The sequence below is a fragment of the Aethina tumida genome, chromosome 4, assembly GCF_024364675.1.
Source record: "Aethina tumida isolate Nest 87 chromosome 4, icAetTumi1.1, whole genome shotgun sequence".
Classification (NCBI taxonomy): domain Eukaryota; kingdom Metazoa; phylum Arthropoda; class Insecta; order Coleoptera; family Nitidulidae; genus Aethina; species Aethina tumida.
In genome coordinates, this window is record NC_065438.1 from 3,637,456 (window position 1) to 3,650,047 (window position 12,592).

At 41.3% G+C, this 12,592-nt stretch overlaps 2 protein-coding genes across 4 annotated transcripts; one reads left to right on the forward strand and one right to left on the reverse strand.

Annotated features, from left to right (window-relative positions):
• Positions 1 to 90: 90 nt before the first annotated feature.
• LOC109605840 (replication factor C subunit 4) lies at positions 91 to 1,453 on the forward strand. Its single transcript, XM_020022437.2, has 4 exons — positions 91 to 271; positions 322 to 597; positions 656 to 1,247; positions 1,301 to 1,453. Exons 1-4 carry the CDS (start codon positions 159 to 161, stop codon positions 1,394 to 1,396), a joined length of 1,077 nt encoding a protein of 358 aa, XP_019877996.2. The 5' UTR covers positions 91 to 158; the 3' UTR covers positions 1,397 to 1,453.
• A 35-nt stretch (positions 1,454 to 1,488) lies between these two features.
• LOC109605845 (mediator of RNA polymerase II transcription subunit 12) lies at positions 1,489 to 12,307 on the reverse strand. Of its 3 annotated transcripts, none has more exons than XM_049966929.1 (21): positions 11,957 to 12,307; positions 11,056 to 11,605; positions 10,372 to 10,995; positions 10,219 to 10,319; positions 9,880 to 10,161; positions 9,656 to 9,817; positions 8,831 to 9,599; positions 8,428 to 8,770; positions 8,113 to 8,317; positions 7,930 to 8,040; positions 6,819 to 7,171; positions 6,445 to 6,483; positions 5,413 to 5,674; positions 4,899 to 5,354; positions 4,576 to 4,842; positions 4,073 to 4,516; positions 3,302 to 3,665; positions 3,098 to 3,148; positions 2,287 to 2,501; positions 1,839 to 2,229; positions 1,489 to 1,787 (listed from the first exon to the last, which is right to left on the reverse strand). In XM_049966929.1, the coding sequence occupies exons 1-21, from the start codon at positions 12,152 to 12,154 to the stop codon at positions 1,609 to 1,611; spliced, it is 6,366 nt and encodes a 2,121-aa protein (XP_049822886.1). In that variant the 5' UTR covers positions 12,155 to 12,307; the 3' UTR covers positions 1,489 to 1,608. The 3 variants fall into 3 exon arrangements, with proteins under 3 accessions (XP_049822886.1, XP_049822885.1, XP_049822887.1); XM_049966928.1 differs by having other exon boundaries at positions 4,576 to 4,854; positions 6,445 to 6,519; XM_049966930.1 differs by lacking the exon at positions 3,098 to 3,148 and having other exon boundaries at positions 11,957 to 12,306.
• Positions 12,308 to 12,592: the final 285 nt, after the last annotated feature.

The following is a 12,592-nucleotide window of genomic DNA, read 5'->3' on the forward strand; positions in this document are numbered from 1 at the left end:
AATGAAAACAATTTTTTTTAATTTACAATATTTATAATAAAATTAAGTTACTACATTGGCTCCACCTACTGTTATTCTTCATTACAAAAATAAAGAATTCACTATTTTCCCGCTGTTTTTGGCTGAAGTCGTTCTAGGTTAAACAATTTGATTTAAAAATGCAGGCCTTCTTAAAATCCGGAAAATTGGGGGAACCATCCACCAGCAAACAAGTCGACACCATCATATCACACGAAAAACAATCCAAACCCGTACCATGGGTAGAAAAATAGTACGTACTCAAAATCAACTTCGTATCCAAATTAAACCTATTTCTTTTAGTCGTCCAAAAACAGTGGCAGACGTTGTTGAACAAAACGAAGCCGTCACAGTATTAGAAGAATGTATCAAAGGTGCAGATGTGCCTAATCTGTTGTTCTATGGTCCTCCAGGTACTGGTAAAACAAGTACTATGCTGGCTGCAGCTAAACAACTCTTCGGTGACCTCTACAGACAAAGAATATTAGAACTGAATGCCTCTGATGAAAGAGGCATCCAAGTAATCAGAGACAAAGTAAAAACATTCTCCCAATTAACTGCCAGTAGTGTCAGAAATGAGTAAGTACTTAACAGAATAGTTCTAAGTTGTTTGTAAAGTTTACTGAGTATTTTTTAGTGGAAAGCCTTGTCCATCATTCAAAATTGTAATATTGGATGAAGCAGACTCTATGACTTATGCAGCACAGGCTGCCCTAAGAAGAACCATGGAAAAGGAGTCAAAATCAACCAGATTTTGTCTCATCTGCAATTATGTGTCAAGAATTATACCACCACTAACATCAAGATGCACCAAATTCAGATTTAAACCACTGAATGAGTCAATGATATTTGAAAGGTTGCAGTACATTTGTAAACAAGAAGGTGTCATTTGCTCAGATGAATCTCTGAACAAGCTTGTGGAAACTAGTGGTGGAGACATGAGAAGAGCCATAACTTGCCTTCAAAGCTGCTCCAAACTGAAGGGCCTTGGTGTACCAATATCTGTAGAAAATATTACTGAAGTCACAGGAGTTGTTCCTGATAAACTCTTGCAAGGCTTCTTGGATGTATGTGCTGACAGGAACATAGGAAAACTGCAAGAATACCTTTCTAAAATAATGTTACAAGCATATTCTGCTTCACAGATATTGGAACAGTTGAATGAACTTATAGTAGAGTCTGATAAATTTACTGACCCCCAAAAAGCAGTCATTGGCGAAAAATTAGGGGTAAATTTAACCATGTATGTTTAATGGATAGGCATTAATTCATTCAATTTTAGGTGGTGAGTTTCCGTCTTTTGGAAGGAGGATCAGAATATTTGCAACTGCTGGATTTAGGATGTACTATTATTAAAGCTCACAATCTGAGTACATAATGTAATTTTAAGTATTTTGTATTATTTTTTTATCATTAAATATTTTGTCTTTTTTAATATTTTTCTTTCCTCTCAACAAATAAGACAAAATATTGAAATATTGTAAGTTTTTAATACACAAAAAATATAAACTCTACAACAGAAACTTTTATAAATAAGCAATTTTATACATAAACTTGGGAAACAAACATGAAACTTGAGTAGATTGGCTTTTAAGGAGCGCCCATGTAAGGTGGCGGTTGGTGGTAAGGATTGGGGTTCATCTGTTGCCGCTGCAGATGGGCAACCAGTTGTGACCCTTGGGGTCCGCCTTGCTGCTGCATCGCCATCATTTGTTGTCTGATGCGTTGCTGTTGTTGGAACTGTTGGTTCTGCACACCTGGTTGCATTCCTGCAAAAAGTTTAGTTAGTAACTTGTTTAATTTAACAAGGAGTAATTTACCTTGGGCTCCAGTCCTGGAGTAGGGAGGCGCCGGCCCTCCTTGGCCGCCCATGGCTCCCATCTGGGCGGCCATGTTAGCGTTCATCGTCACGTTAGGCGCCTGTTGCATGTAGGGTGCACGGGGTGGTGGCGCCTGGGGGCCTCCCATCTGCCTGTAATCTCCTTGACCGGGGCGCTGGGCGTTGAAGGCGGCTGCAGCCGAGTGCTGCTGAGAGAACATCGGGGCTCCACCGCTTTGTTGTTGCGGCTGGATCATTTGTTGGTTGCCAGCTTGGCCACCACCTCCCATGCCGCCTTGGCTCATCATTTGCTGCTGGGGGCCGCCGTATCCGCCGTACTGCTGCGGGGCCATGCCCCCTTGCTGGCCCATGCCGTATTGTTGGAACATATTCTGAAATAATTTTTAATTTTAATAAAATGTAATACTTCCTACAGTTACTTTTATTACCTGATTGGGTTGCATGTTCGGATGAGGTTGCCGAAGAGGTTGTCTGGGGAATCCCCTCAAGTTTTGGCCGTAATTCGTTGGTTGTTGTTGTTGTGCGGTTGCTGCGTTGTTTATACCGGGCATAAACTGATGGTGAGGTGGATGTCGCTGCTTCAGCATTAAACTGAGAGCCTGTTTGGACTGATTGATTTGGGGTCTCTCCAGACGGTTATTAACTGAAATTTACAAAGCTGTTTTAGTGGGATCTGTTTCAAGCTCAACTAAAATTTCGGTAATGTTTACTGATCATTTGTTCAAAATTATGGCATTAAATTAATGTAAACTGTCATAGCAACAAAATTACTATTTTTTTTTTTGTTTATATGTCAGCAATCAGTTGTTTAAAATGTATCTTGATCTTTAACTTTAACCAAAATTACTAAACATATATATGTATAAGTATCTTATGTAAGTAGACGTACACCAGGCCAAATCGGACGCTTTGAAACAATTTTTTAGTTTCCACAAATTTTTTGATATATTTTTGTACCTAGTATATATTTTTTTAAATATACTGTTCATAACATTTATCAAAATATTCCACGTCCGTATATTCTCTACCAAAATCAATCAATTATTAAAGATTTAGACCGACAAGAAGTTAAAAACCAATTGTCTGGATCTAGTACAAAAAGACAACAAAAAATCAATAGATACAATTTTCCAAACTGCCCGTTTTAGTCTGGAATGCCCCATATTCACGTTTTTAAACATTCGCGTTCATAGTTAATTTTTTAGTATCTAAATTCCCCTTTGTTGAGCAAATTTTCACCTTTTTCCATCTGAATTTTCCCTCCTGGTGGCAACACTGATCTGGGCTTACCTAAACAATTTATGACTCTTCATAAGTATGAGTTTGATATGAATATTTAAGTGTTGAGTTGAGTGTTTGTTTCACTTCTTTTTAAAAGTTACTGTATTGTAACTTACAGAATATAAAACCCTTTCAAATCCAAACAACAAGAACATAACTCACCCGGCATTTGCGGATAGAACTGCTGCTGCTGCTGGTTCTGGCCGTACCACTGCTGGTGCTGGTTGCCCGGATACTGCTGGCCCTGTTGCATGCCCTGCTGTCCGTATCCACCCATGCCTCCATGCCCCATCTGCGACTGCACGTTGGCACCCGGCTGCATGCCTCCCATGCCCGCCATGCCGGCGCCCGGCTGTCCCTGCCCGCCGCCCATGGGCGACTGGTTCATCATCGGCGTCATGTGCATCTGGCCCGGACCGGACTTCTTGCGTGGCTTCCGTTGTCCCTTGCCCCTACCTTTGCCTACGGCCGCGGGGCTCTGGTCCACCGACGACGGCGTGTCCGCCTTCAGGTCAGATTCCTTTAGCTTGAAGCGGCACACGGTCTTGTACACAGATAAACACAGGTGCGGGACGGGGAAGCTCGGTTTCGAAAGACTTTGTCAGGGGGGAGGGGAAATGGGCATGCAAGATACGAATACGACAAGCTCAAAGTAAAGGTTCCAGTACGACTTCGTTTCAACAATCTAAATAAGGAAGACTCGCGTTAATTACAGTTCTGATGTTCTTTATATTTTCTGGAACCTATACAAATCACTAGATTTACAGTAAGTTAGAAAGGTAACACAAAAGTCAACATGGAACACATATTAACAATTCTAAGGGAGCTGGAACAATTCTTTTATTCAACACAACAAAAGGATTATTCCATTCCGGACAATCGTAAACCAAACGGAGTTACCAACTGGACCAACGTGAACCATAAAACGCTTACAGGTTTGTCCGGTATGGGTTCCAGATCTTCTGGCGGCAGCGGCGGCGGATCCAAGTAGTGCGACAGTGGTTTCTGCAGGTTGTGCGTGTGGAACTTCAACAGCCTGTGAGTGTCCTCACACGTGAGCGGCTTCCTTTCCAATCGCACAGCGCCGAACCAAGACCAGGACAACGGTGCCGGATTCTTCATGCCCTCCAAGATATCCCAGGTGATCACCCGTTGTTTGTCCGTGACTTGCAGCTCGTGCTTGTCCACGTTGTCGAAGCTGATCTTGTTGCCCTTGCTGTCGGTTATGCTGCCGATTGGTTCCACAGCTATTACTTCAGTTGTGACGCGTGGCAAGGGCAGAAGCTGTTTGATATGTTGCAGGGAAGCGTTGTGGCGTTCACCCACCTCCTTTTTCAGCTTTTTCATCAGGTTCTGATACATTTTCCTACCTTCGTCCTAAAGCAACGAATAACCATCAGAGACACAATGTAATTTTATATAAAAACAAAGCTTACTTGACTGTCAGTTGCTAAAGCTGAGTGTACTAAAGTCGCCAGCATGTCTATAACTGTTGTAAACAGCTCGTTGTGAGTGTGTAGATCAATTAAACTGTAAGTGACCAATTGTACTAACAGCAAAGCCCAGTCAGTAGTTGCAGAATGATTTCTTTGAAACGCTTCGAATACTCCACCAACCAAAGCGAATCGCAGCTGCAGCCCATCCAAAGTTCGCTCATTGTTACAAATGTCTTGCAAATTGCCTTCTTTGGCTTGTTGTACCAACTGGAAGAGGCGCTTGATTAATTACGTAAACAATCCTTATTTCCAAACGAATTTACCTGCGATAATTGCTGATGTAACGAAGACAACAACCCTTCCCGCTGCCCCTCCTCCTGATTCTTCAGACAAGTGAGCACCAGAGTCAGGAATGGCTGATGACTCAACAGACTCTGGTTCTCACTTGTGGCTCTACCTTTGTTCTTTTGCTCCCTGCACCAACCACCACTCTCCAAAACCTGTCCGGCCACCTTGAGCACTCGTCCCTGAACCGCACTGGGCAGTTTGGAAACGAGAGGAGCCACCAACCAGATCGAGTTCTGGCGGTGCTTCTTGTCCGCCTTTTTGTCGTCGGATTTTGGGGAGGAGCCGTTGGTGGAGTTCAATTGGAACACATCAATTGCCGCTTTGGCCACCGTCTCCAGCCACTGCGACAATTCCGGTGAGTTCGGATTGAACTGCTTGAACATCAACTGTAAGTCTAGCCAGGACATTCTCAACGTCCATTGTTCTAAGTTCTGAAATTATCAATGAGTTACTCTATTTGTCTTGTTCCGTTCGATTATAAGAAGTTACCTCTAAAATACGACTAATCATGCTCTTTTGGTCCAGATCGTCTATGCTGGACCCCGCATCAGGATAACAGATCATGTGTAACAGTCTTTGGGCTTGTGAGTGTGAGAGGAGTGGATCCAACAAGTGGTCCGATTCGCATAGTTCCTCCGGGTGCGAAAGACACCTTTCCAACACCCACTGTTGAGAGCAAATCTCCCTTAGTACATGATTGGCGAATGCCGATAGAGAAGCAGTACTTTCGGCGTTGCCAGTGCTAGATTGCCTAGAAAATCACCAAGGTATTATAGATTGTAGTTGGGGCAAAAGCAAGAAAATAAGAATGGTTTGTACATTCGTCCATTCAAATTTTCTTGATTGGATGTTTTTAATCACTGGGACAACCAAATTATGGCAACCCCTATTTCCGTGAACCGACACATAATTAGTGATCAGGATAGCTTGAGGAAAAGTCAATAACAATACAGTATGTATCCCACAAATTAAGTCGAGAATAAGTTATTTACAGATAAAAACAAAATGAACTCGCTTGTGAGCAATCACGGGCAAATAAAAAGCACATTTAGGGTTCTACGAACTCCTAACGTTGTCATGCAGTTCATGGCAATAAACAGTGGCCTTGTAACTAGTCTATAAACTAACAACATGCAACTTTGATATCATCCCTGATGTAATTCACTGCGTAACATATATTCGTACTGGTTCATTTTATTTTGCATTCTTGAACATTGAAGGAAACACAAGTAAACATGTTTTGTGTGTATGTGTGTGGAAGCAGTTGCAAAGGACACCGAATTCTAACATAAAATTAATTAAATAAACTGGATGTGCAGGCACAGACGAGTGACACGATCAAAGCAAGTAAGTGGATGCCAGCACAATCAGAAAATAACGCCAAATCGCATTGATTCATTGCTTGGCTGATTTTTCGGCCTATTTTCTGATCGTACCGCATACAGGATTGTGTGTAAAAATTGTAAATTGTAAAAAAAATAGATCTATGAAAAATTATGAAATGTTATCAGTTGGACAAACCTATGGGTGGTCCTGGCGCCGCATACTTCCATGTCAACACTGATCGGAACAGAACAAACCAATTTCAACTTACGCCTTCACATATCAATTGCATATTTTCGTTTAATAATCAGTTGTATAAAAAATAGTAAAAACACAATAAAAAAACAGTCAAATTTCACAATGTGAAAGTAAACGATGATTTATGTTAAGTCATTAATAATTAAGTATATTTTTTAAATTAAATTATATTATTTAATATTTTTTATTATATTAATGCTTTATTTCTATAAATTTGTACTAGTTCTGCCTACTTTATACAGTGATTTATGATCTGATCAGTTTACTTTCACACTTATTAATCAAAAATCAATCAAATACCCAAAACCACTTACGCCAAATCCAAACTGGGCCCATCCCCGCCGCTATGCAAGTCGCTGGTCCCCAGAATGTTGCTCAGACTCAGTTCGGTGCCCTCCTTGGCCGTGGCGTCGCCGACGATGAGCACCGCCTTCAGCACGGCCAGCACCGGCCCCACGTGTATGTTGCGGTGCGCAGCCGCCAACAGATGCCGGTCGCAGCTCAGACGTACGCCCAGGGGCGGCCGGGGCGCCGTGAGTGGCGGCGAACCGACCGAATAGAGGCCCGGCTGGGGGCCTTCGGCGGTGCGGAAGAGTCTTAGCAGCAGATGGCATGTGAGACGCATGCCCGCCTCTGCGGCTCCGCCGCCGTTGTCCAAACTCTTCACCTAAAACCCTCGCAGCTATTAGGATGACGTGGGTGCGGTTGGGAGACAGTGCAAAACAGTGATAGCCGGAGAGGCGGGAAACAAGGGGTGAGGGTCCAATAAGCGACCTGTGAGGCCACAACTTATTATTTTACTGGTGTGATTTACGGGCAAACTGACGTCACATAATCGCTTAGTGTTCAACAATCAAGTCCGTATTCATAAAGCAAACACATAGTCCTGAATCAGTGAATTAATAGAAGTAGTAGTACAACTCTATGCATTTACATTAATCCGAACGTTCCAATATCAAAAACAATGGGTGGAAAGTAAACAATCAAAACTACAACCAACAACTGAGCAAAACAAATAAGTTTGACTGTCCCGCATTTTATCCTAATCAGGTTTCTAGTCCAATCGCGACAAAATGCTTAGTTTTAACAAAATTACTTGTTGGTTATAATTGAACACACAACAGCAACACATTCACTACTAACGTTAGTAGTAGAAGGCCTGATAACAACTGCGCAATAGTGCTTATCGGGAGTCATTGACTCTTTCTTAGTCTGAAAATGACGGATAAGAGTAAGCCTAGATGAATCAGTAACTGTCCGATTTCTGCGTTTGCTACCTAGGACAGCAAACATCAAAAAGTGGACGATATTAAGGCACAATAGGTGGTGTGTGTAAATAATTAATATGGGTTGATAAAAGATAAGCTGTAACATTTGTGATTAAACGTGGCGTGTTGTTAAATGTACAATAATTAAATTATGTACCTTGAGTAAACTGGGCAACGCCACACGTCCAACAAAGTCCTCCAGTGAGAAGCAATGTCTAGCTATAAGTATACATGTAAATACAGCCAATGCATTGTGTATTGTGACATCCTGAAACAGCAAACAATGATTATTTAACGTCCTACAACTCCAAACTTTTATATTTCTAAAAATTTCACTTACCTGAGTGTCAAGCTGCAGAGAAACATCGTTATAGTATCCAGGGTGTGACATGGGGCTGCAAAGAGACAATAAAACACCTAACCATTCAGCAGCAAGTGAGTTACAACAAGCCGTCATCTCCGCACACATTATGGCCAAATCGTTCAGTCGTTCATTGTCGTTTTCTCGACAAACATGTATAACAGCGTTGCTCACAAACGAGTACCTAAAACATGATTTACAGTCTTAAATTCTAACATAGGCAACAGTTTAAGGCAATATCAAAGTTGAGAATAATTATTTTCTTCATAAAGTAAGATTTGTGAACATTTTTACCTATTATTTCCGTTTTCGTTGAGCTGCTTCGCCCAACTACTCTCAATCCTTACGTTTTTCTTAGGATTGGCGAATACCTCCTGCATATACTGCGGATTATAAATGTAGCTGCTGCTGGGAGTCGGCTGTAACGCAGTATACAAAACTTGTCTAATTTTGGGGTAAGCATTACCAAAAGGTTCCACAGTGTGAGGCTTTGATTTTAATAAGCTGCAGGACGAATACAGGTCGTAGAGGTGGGCCAAAATGCACCTTTCTGCTGAACTGCAGTCCCCTGGATTGGACACGTGCTTTACCACCTTACACAGTCCTTCAAATACTGCTGACGTTTGCTCAGGCGACACTACAAAACAAATAAAAATAAATTATATAATTAATTAAGAATTTTAATTCTTAAGCTTACATAATAGACAACAGTGGTATCTCCTTAATACTCCGACCACGTACAAACTCAAGGAAGTGGTGTAATTCCTGCTGAGGACGGAATTCTTGTTGTGCAGCTGGTTTTCGACCTCAGGCAGCTCCTTCAGAATCTGTATGCACACGTCGATCAAACCGTAAATATTCAAAGCCAATTCCATGAGATCAAACAGGAAAGCAACGTGCTCCTGCACGGGTAGATAATTGGAGTTGCCGGTTGCGAACGAGTTCAGCATTTCGATGACGGTGATGCTGCACTGCCACGTGACCACGTGTTGGTCGAAATAACTTAAGCTTTGGCACTTTTGGGTCGTGGCCTCGAAGTTGAACTCGTTGCGGGAGTGCTTCTTGACTTTGCCACCTTCGGCGACGTCGATGGAAAACTTCTTGGAGAAGAGTTTGCAGATTTCCTTGGACATTTTCTTGACGGTGTGTCGTGCCTCGTCTCTGACTTTGCCGACGCCGTACAGCAGAACGTGCCTTTGATTACAGTCGTGTTGGGAGAAGGAATCATCTTGGGACAGGGGGAAGTGGGTGGTGTAGAGAAGGTGTCTGGAGGGTTTGACTCTGTGACCGACGTGGTCCGTTTCCATGGGAACGTGGACCATGGAAGACGGTACGTGAGGATGGTGTACGTGGTCGTGGTCCTTGGGACTGTCTGGGACGTCCATGGAGTTCTGCTGGTCTTCCTTAATGTTTTGCAGGATCTGGCCCAAGTCGTGGTCAATGTTGGCGTCGTCATAATCCATGGGCTAAGAAAAATTGGTCATTTACATTGTTATAACGTTGCGGGAAATGCGATTATTACCTCAATTTTTGTGGAATGATGCTGATTATGGTCAGTACTTTCCTCATGCCCTAGAAGATCCCCTCTAGATATCAAAGTACACATGTAGGCATCATGTGAAAAGACGTCTCGCCTAATTAATTCAGCAAACAAGTGGACCAGGTTTGAGAAAGCTGTCTTCTTCTGTAAAAATTAAAACAAACCCAATTAACCCATTTATTCTAAAAAATCCTAGTTTATATTACTTGTGGGCAATCATCAGGGGCTGGAATGGGTGCGTCGTTGTCCAGAAACTTCATTAAAAACGACTGGAACATTGGTGGACCCCCAGGCATGGAACTGCTGGAATCCTTGTCATCTCCTGTGTTAGTTTCTTGGTCATTTGTTGTTGTTGTGTCAGACTGCCGCCTATCCAGAAGAGCAGCAACTGCAAGTGCCCTGTGCTCCCCAGTGCGTTCTGGAGACACAGCCCACTCACACAGTAGTTTCACTACGGCACTTTCTTGGTCAGGATTTCCGGAAAACACCTAAAATGTTTCAATAACTGTTTGCCCCTTTATAAGATATAAAAATTCTTAATTTACCTTTGCATATAAGGTATCTAATGAGTTACTGGAATCCATTTTATCAAATCTGTGCCTATCTAATGCGTCCAAAGCAGCCAACACTCTTGTGGTGACAATCCCTACAGTACAAAGCAATTAATAACCTTATTAATAATGATTTCAGATATTTACATTTACCCGCCGAGGAAGCTTGCCACTTTTCCGTACACCATTTACCTTCAGCTCTTTTACTTCTCTCTCTAATACTGTTTTCAGCAAACACTATCTGTTTCCTGTAGGTGACCATGTCGCAACGTGCTGGTACTGGCAAACTAGACGGCAACATAGGAATGTTATCCAAAGGAGAGCCATGCCAAATCGTTCCAACCCCCGCTCCACACCACACCAAAGCAGTAGGGCATTCCAGAACGATTGTCTGTATTATAGTACTCAATTGTAGTACTATATCTCTGTGGTGTGGACAGTTTTGATACTCCATTAGCGTCAGCTGGACCGGATTCGTCCCAGCGTTCTCCTTTTTATCCTTGTCGCCCTCTTTCTGCTCAGTTTTAATTGTTTCACTGGCTGGTGAAGTCATCAGATTACCTTCTGCCATGTTGGACATCATGTCGCCCAGTTTTTTGGCACAGTAAGTGGCTAGACGTCTGCACAGTAGTTCCGATTGCACGAACTCGTCCAAATATTGTAGAGTGAGAGGCAAGAATATCCTTAAAATCCCGTCGTCGTTCAGCTGGGCTTTGTTTTTGTCCAACAATTCGATTATCCATGTTAACACCTCCTGCCTATCCATTAAACCTGACAATCACAATAAATATTAATAATTTTAGACGTTTATAATAAAAATCAAAGGATTACCTTCTTCATACATATATTTTAGCAGTCTTTTACAGTATTCCCAGTGCCTGAGTGCCAGTTTGTGGTCAGTCTCATTACACAGCATTGGAGTCAAAGAGGGAGTCGGAAGTTGCGGCACCGTCTTCTCCGACTGCGAATAATACTCTTGCAGCTTTGGTATTTGATCCTTGAGGAACTTGAGAAGGGTGCCGGTCCACTCGGTGGTCGGGTCCGTCATCTGTCTCTTCTTGATTTTCGCCTCAGACACGGCAACGGTGTAAGCGGAGCTCAGTTTAATGAACCAGGCAGCCCTGATCATGGGCACTTGATACTCGCACAGCATTATGAATATTTCTTCTTTCTTGTTGAAATTAGGCGCCTTTTTAGCTAGATTCATGAGCGGTTTGTTGCCGGCTAGGTCCTTGAACCACGCCTCAATGTGGTTCTTCGTTCGTATCGTTGCAGGCCAAAAGTTGTCTTTGGGATTAATCTGCTGACGTTTGCGACCCGAATCGGGGAGCATGCTGAGCTCCTCTTTCTTTGCGATAATGTCATTGAAATAAGCTCCCACCTGAACGTAAAAGGAATTTGCCACATTAATTGCTAATCAAATTACATAATAATTCTAAAAGTATATTAACTTTTATTAAGCTTATCTTAAACTGTTATTTGATCACTGTTGTAACAGGCCAAAATCATTTTTCTGTTGGAACAAATTGGATTCTCTGATTTTCTTCAAAATAAATAAATATTATAGAAATTATAAATTAACTTTTTAAACTGTCCTATTCAAGTTTCATATTAAACTAAAATAATAATATTTACTTTAAATAAGATTAATTTAGAGGACACAGTAATCTCTAAAAACATTATAAACAATCAGAAAAGTAAACAAAACATATATAAACAATTATTTACTCACTTTACTTGCAGTAACATTACAATTTCTGGCTGTTCCAAACTCATCACTGAGATGGGTCATAATAAGAAACCCATGTTTCACATTGGTACTTGTTAGCTCATCTTCTTTCTGTTTGGGTTCCTGTGGATACACATCTGGGGGCCCAATTCGAGGCTTTTTTAAAGGCCTCTTTTCGTACAACAAGCTACTGTTAAACATTTTCGTATCACTTTTGAACAGGAATACAAGAAAACTATGGGGATTTACGTATATTTATTCATTTCACTCGGGTACTTGGTACATCAGGTAAATTTATTTAATTCGCATAAATTATTATTGTTGCTAGTTTATGAATTATTACAACTATTGTTTACTAATATTGATACGTCAAACATTGAGCACCGCCATGTTGAAACCATAGAAAAATTTTTGGCACCCAATGTTGCAAACATTAAATTTTCAAATAAGTTACCAAGTAACGCCTTAAATTTTAAAAAATATATTAATTTATTTGTGGTATATTAATTGAAGTGATACATATAATTTAGACGATTTTTCTATGATTTAAAAGATAATAATAAATTTTATAATTGTACAAAACACCTACGAAACATTTCATTGCTACCAACCTAATAGGCACAAATAAACAAAACCTAA